This window comes from Oncorhynchus keta, unplaced genomic scaffold (genome assembly GCF_023373465.1).
Source record: "Oncorhynchus keta strain PuntledgeMale-10-30-2019 unplaced genomic scaffold, Oket_V2 Un_scaffold_8588_pilon_pilon, whole genome shotgun sequence".
NCBI lineage: Eukaryota > Metazoa > Chordata > Actinopteri > Salmoniformes > Salmonidae > Oncorhynchus > Oncorhynchus keta.
Window position 1 is genome coordinate 212,672 of NW_026291009.1, and position 12,763 is coordinate 225,434.

Here is a 12,763-nt window from a genome sequence, read left to right on the forward strand (position 1 = left end):
GACACCGTAATTAAGTAGTAGTAGCAGTTGGTCATCTTTGTTTTTTCCCCAATCCATCCATTTTATATATTATGTTCAGCTGTGGCCAAACTGTCAATGGCTAAATAGTCTGAACATTTAATGTCCTTCTAAACGTCACTTGTAAGTGGATACTTTAGATTAGTTGTGTATAGCTACAAAGGTTACATCAAATATTATTTTATTTAAACCCCTTTTATTTATGAGGTTACATCAAGCCCGAATCACAATTGTACATTCAATTCACTTAGCTTCAATGCAACCAAGAGAGTTTTGACATTGTGCTGGATGTCAAAACTATTGGTTGCATCAGAACTACTAGTTAGCTGGATGTGCCGATTCTGAGTCTGTCAGCTCTGTTGTGCCCATTATCTTTGAGCCCAGTAGCTAATTAGCTAGCTTGCCAACCTACTACCTACCAATCACCTATCACTAGTTTGTGTTATTTTAGATTTTCTAGGATGATTGGATGCCTTTAGCTAGTTAGAGCTAGATAATATGTAAGTTAATTCTGGCTTACTCAGAGACCCCGTTCTCTAACTAACTTAGCTAACGTTATTTATCTGGGGGTCAGTATTGCTGCATTCCTGTGCTAGCAAAAGTCCCAGAGAGGAACTTATAAGTAGTTAATTGGCAATCGATGGTTGACAAGCTAGTATGAGCCTTCAGCCGTGTTAGCAAATGTTAGCAACAGTAAAGTCAAAGAAACGGGTTCTACCTATATGTGATAAAATCGTTAGCTAGCTAGCAACATACGGTTATAAACACGGGCCGTTAACGTACTTGCTGTTGAATTTTTCCATCTTCAGTGACAACCCAGTGGGTGGTAGCTCCTCCGGGTTCGGCCAATATTATACAGAGTAGGATAAAAATCTTCCCTTGAACTGACACTTTTCGGGAAACGTTTACATAGGGCAGAGACCCAGAACTGATTTTCCTGAGGTCCGCCATTTTTCTGTCTTCTTTACAGATGTGTTGTGGCAGAAGAAGAAGAAGAAACCTAAAAAAAGTTAACTTCCTGTGTGTCACTTCCTTGTTTATTTTTTATATATTCCCTGGTCTAATAGTTGTTAGCTAAAACTAGCTACCGAGCAAAAATGCCAGGGCGTTGTTCAGCTTTCAACTGTAGGAATACGTTTAAAAATGTTAAACATAAAACAAACAAGGTTACATTTCACAGGTAGGCTTTCAGCATCTGATTAACGTCGACATTTGGCCAGCTAGCTAGTCAGCTTACGTTAGCTACAGTGCTTGGTTAGCTTGTGTAGCTAGCTTACGAATGTGACATAAATGTTAGTTACCTTGTCATAAAGAAGGTGTAACTTCTAAACAAATGAACACCCCTTAGTACCCCGGCCTAAGTGCTCGCTGTTTCATCCCTGTCTTTTTCGATTTGCATTTAAAACAATAACAAAGCCTCGCCCATAATTTTGGTAAATAGATGAGGGATGGGGCTGGAGAAATGTAACTACTGTCAAATTCATAGCTATGAATGCAAGGACTGACAAGAGTGACCATCCATGATGTCAAAATTATAGTTTTAGCAATGTTGTGAGGCTATAAAGTGTTTGTTTACAATTACACTCTTATATTTTGGGTTCTGATGGGGTATGACAGTTGAACTAAGCTCATGGTGCATTTATAAGTTATATTCTTCAAGAATCAATGGTTATATATAATTAATTTAAAAGTTCAAAAATGTATGTTACAATCACCTATTGCCCTGTTGTTTACATTTGGTTCTTTTAACATTTTTCCTGTGTTAACAGCTTTCCAAAGCGTGATCCTAAACGAATAAAAGAGTGGGTGGGTCAGATGAAATGGAAAGACTGGCAGCCAACCCCTCATTCCTTACTGTGCTCAGAGCATTTTGAGGAGAGGTGCATGGATAGAACTGGGCAGACAGTGCGTTTACGTGATGATGCAATACCAACTATCTTTGCCTTTCCTAGTCACCTACAAAAAAAGGTATTTAGTAAATTGAGGCAGGTGTGTTGTTTTCATTTCAACTATTAGACCTAACTGAGTCTGGCGGTTGTGAATTTAACATATGAGGGATTCTTGAAACGTGCTTTGGCTTTGTTGGTTGAGTTGAACTTTGTGTTTTATTGTTGAGTTCTTGTAGTTTCAGAAAACAGCCGGAAGGAGGAAAAGAGTAACATTGGTGAGAAATGCAACATTAAAAAAATGTAATACTGTACTACCAGTTTTCCATTGGTGTTGTTGTTTACACTAAAGGATATGTAAAATGTAATACCAGTTTTCCATTGGTGTTGCTGTTTACACTAAAGGATATGTAAAATGTAATACCAGTTTTCCATTGGTGTTGCTGTTTACAGTAAAGGATATGTAAACTGTAATACCGGTTTTCCATTGGTGTTGCTGTTTACACTAAAGGATATGTAAAATGTAATACCAGTTTTCCATTGGTGTTGCTGTTTACACTAAAGGATATGTAAACTGTAATACCAGTTTTCCATTGGTGTTGCTGTTTACACTAAAGGATATGTAAAATGTAATACCAGTTTTCCATTGGTGTTGCTGTTTACACTAAAGGATATGTAAAATGTAATACCAGTTTTCCATTGGTGTTGCTGTTTACACTGAAGGATATGTAAAATGTAATACCAGTTTTCCATTGGTGTTGCTGTTTACACTAAAGGATATGTAAAATGTAATACCAGTTTTCCATTGGTGTTGCTGTTTACACTAAAGGATATTTAAAATGTAATACCAGTTTTCCATTGGTGTTGCTGTTTACACTAAAGGATATTTAAAATGTAATACACGTTTTCCATTGGTGTTGCTGTTTACACTAAAGGATATGTAAAATGTAATACAAGTTTTCCATTGGTGTTGCTGTTTACACTAAAGGATATGTAAAATGTAATACCAGTTTTCCATTGGTGTTGCTGTTTACACTAAAGGATATGTAAAATGTAATACCAGTTTTCCATTGGTGTTGCTGTTTACACTAAAGGATATGTAAAATGTAATACCAGTTTTCCATTGGTGTTGCTGTTTACACTAAAGGATATGTAAACTGTAATACCAGTTTTCCATTGGTGTTGCTGTTTACACTAAAGGATATGTAAAATGTAATACCAGTTTTCCATTGGTGTTGCTGTTTACACTAAAGGATATGTAAAATGTAATACCAGTTTTCCATTGGTGTTGCTGTTTACACTAAAGGATATGTAAAATGTAATACCAGTTTTCCATTGGTGTTGCTGTTTACACTAAAGGATATGTAAAATGTAATACCAGTTTTCCATTGGTGTTGCTGTTTACACTAAAGGATATGTAAAATGTAATACCAGTTTTCCATTGGTGTTGCTGTTTACACTAAAGGATATGTAAAATGTAATACCAGTTTTCCATTGGTGTTGCTGTTTACACTGAAGGATATGCCACATATGTATTTCCCTTTTTGATTTCACAAATAAAAGTGTATTTTGCCTCTACTGGTGATTTCAGTTTCCAGAGGATCCTGTTCCTGAGGAGTCGACACAACGGGAGAAGTCTCCACCCACCTACTTAAACCACAGTATATGGCACCCAAGTCGTTTCCATGACGACTACTGTGTTCCACAGGTACAAAGTACATATCACTCTTATCTAGATTTTTTTTAAACAAATATTTAATTCATGTTTATTTATTTAGTATTTATTTGTTTTTCAGAGTATTGACTGGGCTGTAAAAGACATGCCTAAAGAAGTAAGTTGTGAGTTAGCCCTCATTATGAAGCTGATTGAGCTCCTCATTATGAAGCTGATTGAGCCCATCAAAATTGTTGGTTTGGAAAGGGTTCCCCTAATTCCTTACAGACCTTACAGAACAACCATGTATGTATCTTTTGCCAAATATTCCAAATGTTTCCATCCAAACAGCTTAATGCACAGTACCTGCTCAAAAATCCCAGGGAGGAGCGTGTTGAAAAGTAGTGTCACCGTTACTCCCAACCAAAACTATGTTGATGAGGCCCAGACCTCTAGGGCCAGTTGCGTGTATGATTACAGCATCCTATAAAGGTCTTCTATAACCTTAAACCTTTCCATACACATGCTTTAATAACTGAACTCCTGATAATTTCAGATCCCATTTGCAACTTTAGAAAAGCAAGGTCTGATCTTTATCCCCAAGCACGCAATCAAGGTAAGGTTTCTGACAGACCATTGTATTCTGAACAGCGGGCAACAACATTATTTTGACCCATGTCAACTTAAAGGGTTACTGTCGTGTGTATTCCCCAGCCCATTACTTCATGTTAATGGATGTGCATATAACTACACATTATAACAACACATTATAACTACACATTATAACTACACATTATAACTACACATTATAACTACACATTATAACTACACATTATAACTGCAAATGACTTTATCTGAACCAGATCAAGGAGAAATGGGATTGGCTGACAATGGATGTGAAGGGACCATTTCCAGAGACCAAAAGTAGACACAAGTTTGTACTAACTGTAATGGACTACTACTCCAAATGGATGGAAGCCTACCCCATGAAGACCAACAACAGTAAAGAGATTGCCAAAATCATCTCTGACCTCATCTCTCGCTTTGGCTTCCCTGTTGGAATCCTGTCTTGTTTGACTCGAGCACACATTTTAGAGGTAAGAGATGCATGCATGCATGTATGGATGTAAGTGTTACTGTACTGCCCTAAATAAAATGTTTTGGGGGGAAATTAAGTTTTGCACTAAGTTATCTCATGAATATTAAGTACCGGGGGTGGAACCAAAATTATTTTCCAATTGTTTCGCTCTGAACAAAACCATAATTTGTGTAGTTCCATTCGACTGTTCTGACCAGCAAAATACATTTTCACTGTAAGGTCTACTACACCTGTTGTATTCAGCATATGTGACAATCAAATTTGATTTGATGTTCAGCAGGCAGGCACTGGAATACGTTTCTGAGTGACAGAGTGAGGGCTTTGCATAGGCGCTTTGTAGCAATTTTTTGTGGGCCTGGAAAGTAAAATTACTTTATTAACCGGTACCCATGGTTTTCAAACAACGGTTCTGTTCCGGAACAACTTTTGTTCCCTGTTCTGATTCTGTTCCTCCAAAAATGTTATTGTTTTCTGGTCCAGTTCCCTGAACTGGTTCAAACCCTTGTTAAGTTCCCCTTCTCTTTTTAAATTTTACAGATCAACTTGGCTTTGGGTGATCTGAAGAAACTGACATGCCAACTCATATTCTACCGTCCTCTGGGAGTGTCACTGGATCCAGTAACAAAGTCCCTTGTAGACCGGTTTGTCCTCCAATGTACCTTGCTACACAGCCACCTGATTCTAAAAGCTTATACTATGGATAATAGTCTACTAAATCTAATTGGGATGATTGCAATAATCTTTTGGCAGTTTACTGAATCCAAACACATGTCATGCTAGCCCAACTGACTTGCTGACTTGTTATTTTATTTTAACTAGGCAAGTCAGTTAAGAACAAATTCTCATTTTCAATGACGGTCTAGGAACAGTGGGTTAACTGCCTGTTCAGGGGCAGAACGACAGATTTGTACTTTGTCAGCTCTGGGATTTGAACTTGCAACCTTCCAGTTACTAGTCCAACGCTCTAACCACTAGGCTACCCTGCCACCCCGTTATAATAGGCATGTGTTTTGTTTTAATACATTTTATCATCATATACCTGGACAGGTTGGTGTCAGATTTGGTGAAAGAACATCCTGATCGTTGGGATGTTTACCTGGCTGCCAGAGTGTTCAGCTTCTGCTGCAAAGAGCACCCCACCACCAGACAAATACCGCTGTCTCTGCTGCGCTGCGGAGGGACTCATTCTGTCTCCACCTCACCAAGAAAGCTGCCTGTAAGTTGGAGACTGACAGTGTTTACACTTTACCACTCCTACAACAAAACATACTCATATTATTGATTTCCATTGAATGAATGAAGAAAATGCACATAGAAATAGAATTGTATCATATTTTAGTTGAGCCTTTATGCTGACTTGTGCTTTGACCAACCTGTTTGCATCGAAGGATAATGGGATAAAAGGAAGGACCTTTGTCATACTAGATGCCCAGCCACCTCAAAGGGAAGTCCGTGTGGAGTGCAATCAGTGCAGTCAATGGAGCACCGTCAGCCAGGACTCAGAGCTGAAGAGATATGAGGAGATGAAACTTGGGGATGAGGACTACACCCACACCTGTGTGAGCTGCAGGGTGGCCATGAGCTGCAGGGTGGCCCTGGAGGTCATGAGGGGTTAGGAGACAAGGACATGAAGAACTGGATGTAAATGAGAAAGCTACTTCCCACTCTGTTGGGGGACAGTAGACAGAGACATTTGATTATGCTGAACTGGGGGCAGCGGTCTATGGCCTGTGATTTGAAAGGGTCAAAGCGGGGAGGGAGGAGCGCCCTTCTCCATTCCTGCTCGGAACACCTATACATAAAATATATGCACACATGACTAAGTTTCTTATGGATTATTTTATTTTCTGTATTTTTATTTAACTAGGCAAGTCAGTTAAGAACAAATTCTTATTTACAATGATGGTCTGGGATTAAAATAACAATATAGGACAAAACACACATCACGACAAGAGAGAGACACCACTACACTACATAAAGAGAGACCTAAGACAGCATGGCAGCAACACATGACAACACAACATGGTAGTAACACAACATGGTAGCAACACAACATGGCAGCAGCACAAATCATGGTACAAACATGTTAATGGGATTTATCTGTTAATTGAATGATTAGAATATTCCGCCCTGAAACATATAATTGTATGGAATTGATTAGAATGTATAAAATTATAATCAATAAATGTGTAGTTCTAGTCCGAATTAGGGTAAAACAATATAGCTAATGTTTGTCTTTATGGAATTTTTAAGACAGACTGAGAAAAATTCGTCGCCGACCTGACCAGAGATTTGGGAGAGAACAGGGAGTACGGCTCAAGGTCTCCCTCATCTCTGTCGGCTGGGTAGTGAGACAATGTGTGCGTAGCAGGACATTGTGTGCGTATGGTTGTGTGAATGTGGTCGTGAGAAGTCAGTATAAAATGAATTGATTTGTATTCTTGACTTCAGCACGTCCCGTGAATAAACCTTTTTGACTATTTTAGCTGGGCTCCGTCTGTTTCATTCGACCAGGATCTTACACATTCTGGTTTGCAGACTGGGTAATATAATTAAATTGGGTGATGTACCTGGAGAACATAATTTTCTTATCAAAACACTATTGGGCACAGACAGCAGCACAAAAGGCAAGAATGTAGAGACAAAAATACATAATGCGAAGCAGCCACAACTGTCAGTAAGAGTGTCAATGATTGAGTCTTTGAATGAAGAGATGGAGATAAAACTGTCCAGTTTGAGTGTTTTTAGCAGCTCGTTCCAGTCGCTAGCTGCAGCGAACTGAAAAGAGGAGCGACCCAGGGATGTGTGTGCTTTGGGGACCTTTAACAGAATGTGACTGGCAGAACGGGTGTTGTATGTGGAAGATGAGGGCTGCAGTAGATATCTCAGATAGGGGGTAGTGGGGCCTAGGAGGGTTTTTATAAATAAGCATAAACCAATGTGTCTTGCGACGAGTATACAGAAATGACCAGTTTACAGAGGAGTTTAGAGTGTAGTGATGTGTCCTATAAGAAGCATTGGTGGCAAATCTGATGGCTGAATGGTAAAGCACATCTAGCCGCTCGAGAGCACCCTTACCTGCCGATCTCCGTAATCTAGTATGGGTAGAATGGTCATCTGAACCAGGGTTAGTTCGGCAGCTGGTGTGAAAGAGGAGCGATTACGATAGAGGGTGGGAGATGAGGAAAAGCTGACTTAATGAAGTAGATAAAAGTGTTGGCTAAATAGCCTACGTTATAGAAAGTTTTTATCCAAAACAATCACTTTGCATGTGTAAACACAGAACCCTATTCATTACTCCATGTGCCTAATTACGTCACTTTTGTTTTGAGCCGACTTCACCGTGGGCTTTGAACAGGAGGCAGCCCTGTTCCAAAATGAATGCAATCAACTTTCACCTGATACAAAACACACCTACTCGATCTACTGCATTTGGGGCCCGGGAAAACAGCTAACTTACTGCATTTTAACACATTTTGCCATGGTGCAGAGGGAAACATTTGCAGTTTTATAATTCTATATTACAGATTTTGTCATGAGGCCAAGAGAAAATGTTGCAGTTTTGAAGCTAATTTCCAGCAATTCTACACATTTTGCTATCATATGCTATCTGGAGGACCCCCTATGATAAAATGTGTAGATTTGCAGGAAATTGGCTTTAAAACTGCAACTCTGCATTTCGACACACCCACTCGCTCATACCCAAGTCACCATATTGGGCTGCAGCTAGGTACATGGTGTTATTTTCCTTTTTCCCACCCTGTCCAGTTGGTGGCGGTGTTGCACAACCTTTTAATATGCCACAAGTCATAAAACCACTAATGAGGAAGAAAAGCCCTGTCTGTCTTGTTGAGCTTTGATGCAGAGTTTCGACCTGGTGCAATTTAAGATTTTCCCATTCCACCTTTCCCTTTTATTTTTGGGTGACCAAATGTGCAATACGCCCCCCCAGACCTTCGAAAGGCAGCAATACGTAACACAACGTCTGCCGGAAATTCACACGAAGAAGGAAAATATCAACAATTTGTAAATCAGAAATGTCATGTTCAGCTTACAGCTGTAAGAATAGAGGACATGATAGATATGATAAAAATAATCAGTTGCGTGCTAAAAAAAGTTAGGCTTCACTTAAGCCCCATCCCTAAGCATTTGATAACAAAACGTAGTGTGAGCAACAGTTTTCTCTGAATTAGCTTTAGTCCAGCACTATCACAGATTATCTTGTTGAGGCTAGCTGACAGATTTATATATCATTTCGATGTTATAGATATATATCGTATTATAACATATATATATTCAAACTCTGATTTTGGAATTATATTGTGAAATTTGTGATATTAAGTTTTTGTCTTAAAGCTAAACAAACAAGTTTTGGTTGGAAGTTTTGGCCTGGGAATATGTCCAATGCAAGGCATTTAAAGTTGATAGACTAATAATTTAGAGAAGCCAAACTATTTTTCAGTTTTCCCCAAAATATCAGTTTATTACCCATCAGTTTCCTCCCAATCAGTCCCCAAACAACACAGTCCCCTTCAAAATAGTCTCCTCCCCCGTCAGTCCCCTCCCCACTCAGGAGCCTCCCCATCAGTCAAACGAAACTCAGTCCCCTCCCCCTCAGTCTCCTCCCCACACAGAAACTATTTGTTCCTTTGCAAACCAGTTTCCCTGGAGAAAACGGTCTCCTCCCAAAACAGTCTCCTAAACGGAACGAAACTCAGGGACCTCCCCACTCAGTCCCTAACTAGAGAAACGGTGGTCAGTCTCCTGTAAAACTCAGTCTCCTCCCCACTCAGTCTCCTCCCCCCTCAGTCATCCTCCCCACTCAGTGACCTCCCATGCCAGTTCCTCCCCAGCTCAGTTTCCCCTTTTGTTTCAGTTCCCCACTCAGTTAATCCCCAGCAAGTTACTCAGAATCCCTTTCCTAACCCCCTACGAAAAGTCCCCTCCCATCAGTCTCCTCCCCACTCAGTCCCCTCCCACTCAGTCATCCCTTTCATCTAGAGCACCAGGGTTCAGTTTCCTCCCCATCAGTCCCCATCCCCACTCAGTCTCCTCCCCAAACAGTCCCCTCCCCCATCTGTTTCCTCCTGAATTAGCCCCTCCAGCACTATCACCCTCCCCACTCAGTCTCCTCCCCACTCAGTCCCCTCCCCACTCAGTATCCTCAAACTCAGTTTTGGAATTATATCCTGAAACTCAGTCTATTCCCCCTTCTCCTTGTCCCCTCAGTCCCCAAAAAGTCTGCCTGGAATCAGTCCCCTGGGATCAGTCCCCTCCCCACTCAGTCTCCTCCCCTAAATCAGTCTCCTCCCCACTCAGTCCCCTCCCCACTCAGTCTCCTCCCCAGACAGTCCCCTCCCCACTCAGTCCCCTCCCCACTCAGTCCCCTCCCCACTCAGTCCCCTCCCCACTCAGTCCCCTTTCAGACAGTCCTTGCTAAATTCTTGCTTGAGAAATTGCTCTTTGCTAAGGAGCTATTTTAGTTTATTTTTGACCATTTTATTTGAAGTAAGATACTTAATTGTTACCCAGAAATTATTTTGGTATTGAGATAAAAACATCTGCATTGTACCTCTCATCTCTGTTGATCATTATTAGCTCTTTTATTTGAATTAACTGTTATTTAACAAGGCAAGTCAGTCTTATTTACAATGACAGCCAAACCCTAACCTGACGACGCTGGGCCAATTGTGCGCCGCCCAATGGGACTCCCAATCACGGCCGCTTCTGATACAGCCTGGAGTCGAACTCGGGTTTGTAGTGACGCCACTGGTACTGAGATGCAGTGCTTTAAAACACTGCGCTACTCGGGAGCCCTGTGAAGTTGTTACTTTTGACTTATTTCTTTTTGACTTTGTCTCATGGCATCAGATTTCCACTGAGCGACGCCAAAAGAGTAAGAAAGTGGATCCATCAGACGAGACTGTAAGCCTGGAAGCGGCTGACAATGGAAGTGAAGGGGCCATTTCCAGAGACCCAAATTGGACACAGATTTGTACTAACTGTAATGGACTACTACTCCAAATGGATGGAAGCCTACCCCATGAAGACCAACAACAGTAAAGAGATTGCCAAAATCATCTCTGACCTCATCTCTCGCTTTGGCTTCCCTGTTGGAATCCTGTGTTGTTTGGGTGTAATGCTGACTGTAGAGGTAAGAGATACTGTGGTTAGTTTATAGAGATGGTATTGTGTAGTTTCTTATGCGGTATGTGCAGCATGTATTTATGCTAGCGTTACTGTTTCACCACCTGAAAACAAAATCACTTGTATTGGTTGTGTATGTTGCACCAAATGATCTCATGAATATTAAGTACCCCTCCTATTTTTTTATTTTACAGATCAATTCGGCTTTGGGTGATCTGAAGAAACTGACAGGCCAACTCATATTCTACCGTCCTCTGGGAGTGTCACTGGATCCAGTAACAAAGTCCCTTGTAGACCGGTTTGTCCTCCAATGTACCTTGCTACACAGCCACCTGATTCTAAAAGCTTATGGATAGTTTGTTGCTTGTCAAATCAAATCAAATTTGTCACGTGCTGAATACAACAGTTGTCGACCATACAGTGAAATGCTTACCTAATAAAAATAAGTGTTAAGTAAAAGATAAGTTAAAAAAAATAAAAGTAACAAATAATTAAATAGCAGCAGTAAAATAACAATAGCTAGACTATATACAGGGGGCACCGGGGCACCGGGTACAGAGTCAATGTGCGGGGGCACCGGTTAGCTGAGGTAATATGTACATGTAGGTAGCGTTAAAGTGACTATGCATAGATTATAAACAGAGAGTAGCAGCAGTGTAAAAGAGTGGTCTGGATAGCCCTTTGATTAGCTGTTCAGGAGTCTTATGGCTTGGGGTAGAATCTGTTAAGAAGCCTTTTGGACCTTGACTTGATGCTCCGGTGCCGATCTGATGGCCCATGCCAAATCGTTTCAGTCTCCTGATGGGGAATAGGCTGCGTGGATCGAGCCTTATATGGCAGGTTGATTGCCTTATATCATTGCAAGACAGTTCAGTGAGTTAGTCGCAAGATTGGAAGAATTTACTGTGGAATATTGAAGTCGCCAACGGAAACACATTTGACACTTGATTGGAACAAACACGTGCTGTTACCAGTGCATTGCAACCCAGACATTGCTTAACTTTTAAATAATTTTTCAAGAAGCGCATCGGTACTAAATAGAACTGGGTAATGATTGCAATAATCTTTTGTCAGTTTTCTGAATCCAAACACATGACATGCTATCCCAGCTGACTTGTTATAATAGGCATGTGTTTTGTTTTAATACATTTTATCATCATATACCTGGACAGGTTGGTGTCAGATTTGGTGAAAGAACATCCTGATCGTTGGGATGTTTACCTGGCTGCCAGTGTGTTCAGCTTCTGCTGCAAAGAGCACCCCACCACCAGACAAATACCGCTGTCTCTGCTGCGCTGCGGAGGGACTCAGTCTGTCTCCACCTCACCAAGAAAGCTGCCTGTAAGTTGGAGGCTGACCGTGTTTAGACTCACAAGTCACAACTAAAATCACCAATGAATGAATCAAATATTATAGGAATAGGTATTTTTAAAGACGGAATAATATTGTTATATTTTTTATTTGAGCTTTTAAACTGACTTGGGCTTTGATCACTCTGTTTGCATTGCAGTACAATGGGATTAAAGGAAGAACCTTTGTCATACTAGAAGCCCAACCACCTACAAAGGAAGTCTGTGCACAGTGCAGTCAGTGCTTGGAATGGATGTTGGTCACTCAGGACTCTGAGCTGAAGAGATATGAGGAGATGAAACTTGGGGATGAGGACTACACCCACACCTGTGTGAGCTGCAGGGTGGCCATGAGCTGCAGAGTGGCCCTAGAGGTCATGAGGGGTTAGCAGACAAGGATGTTTTCAAACAAGGACTGAAAATATGGAGGATATAATAAGTACGTTGGAAACCAAGTGGTGGTGAAGGAAGATATTGATGTAGGGGTGAAAAAAGGTTCCTAGGGGAAGAAGTACATGTGTATGTCTTTGTATAAGTTGCTCTGATGACCCTTTTGTCATTAAAAACAACGGTATAAAGTGTTTAAATTACGTCTCGATTGTGTTTCTTT

The 12,763-nt window shown here is 40.7% G+C and overlaps 2 protein-coding genes across 4 annotated transcripts in view; one reads left to right on the forward strand and one right to left on the reverse strand.

Annotated features, from left to right (window-relative positions):
- Positions 1-1,009, reverse strand: part of ttc17 (tetratricopeptide repeat domain 17) — a 30,082-nt gene extending 29,073 nt beyond the window's left edge. The window contains exon 1 of the mRNA XM_052517586.1: positions 802-1,009. Within this exon, the coding sequence (XP_052373546.1) occupies positions 802-969 (168 nt within the window). The 5' untranslated portion in view covers positions 970-1,009. The remainder of the gene's footprint in view (positions 1-801) is intronic.
- A 21-nt stretch (positions 1,010-1,030) lies between these two features.
- Positions 1,031-7,142, forward strand: LOC118376558 (uncharacterized). 3 transcript variants are annotated; one of them, XM_052517587.1, is made up of 10 exons: positions 1,031-1,198; positions 1,788-1,986; positions 2,144-2,182; positions 3,496-3,612; positions 3,701-3,736; positions 4,115-4,174; positions 4,422-4,655; positions 5,195-5,298; positions 5,705-5,873; positions 6,046-7,142. In XM_052517587.1, the coding sequence occupies exons 1-10, from the start codon at positions 1,116-1,118 to the stop codon at positions 6,271-6,273; spliced, it is 1,269 nt and encodes a 422-aa protein (XP_052373547.1). In that variant the 5' UTR covers positions 1,031-1,115; the 3' UTR covers positions 6,274-7,142. The 3 variants fall into 3 exon arrangements, with proteins under 3 accessions (XP_052373547.1, XP_052373549.1, XP_052373548.1); XM_052517589.1 differs by having other exon boundaries at positions 6,083-7,142; XM_052517588.1 differs by lacking the exon at positions 2,144-2,182.
- Positions 7,143-12,763: the final 5,621 nt, after the last annotated feature.

Bases quoted from the DNA above. Each gene is read 5' to 3' on its own strand.
- LOC118376558 (XM_052517587.1), top strand. From the start codon at position 1,116: ATGCCAGGGCGTTGTTCAGCTTTCAACTGTAGGAATACGTTTAAAAAT. The intron at 4,175-4,421 runs GTAAGGTTTCTG...TATCTGAACCAG, and splicing joins TCCCCAAGCACGCAATCAAG to ATCAAGGAGAAATGGGATTG. The intron at 5,874-6,045 runs GTAAGTTGGAGA...TTTGCATCGAAG, and splicing joins CCTCACCAAGAAAGCTGCCT to GATAATGGGATAAAAGGAAG.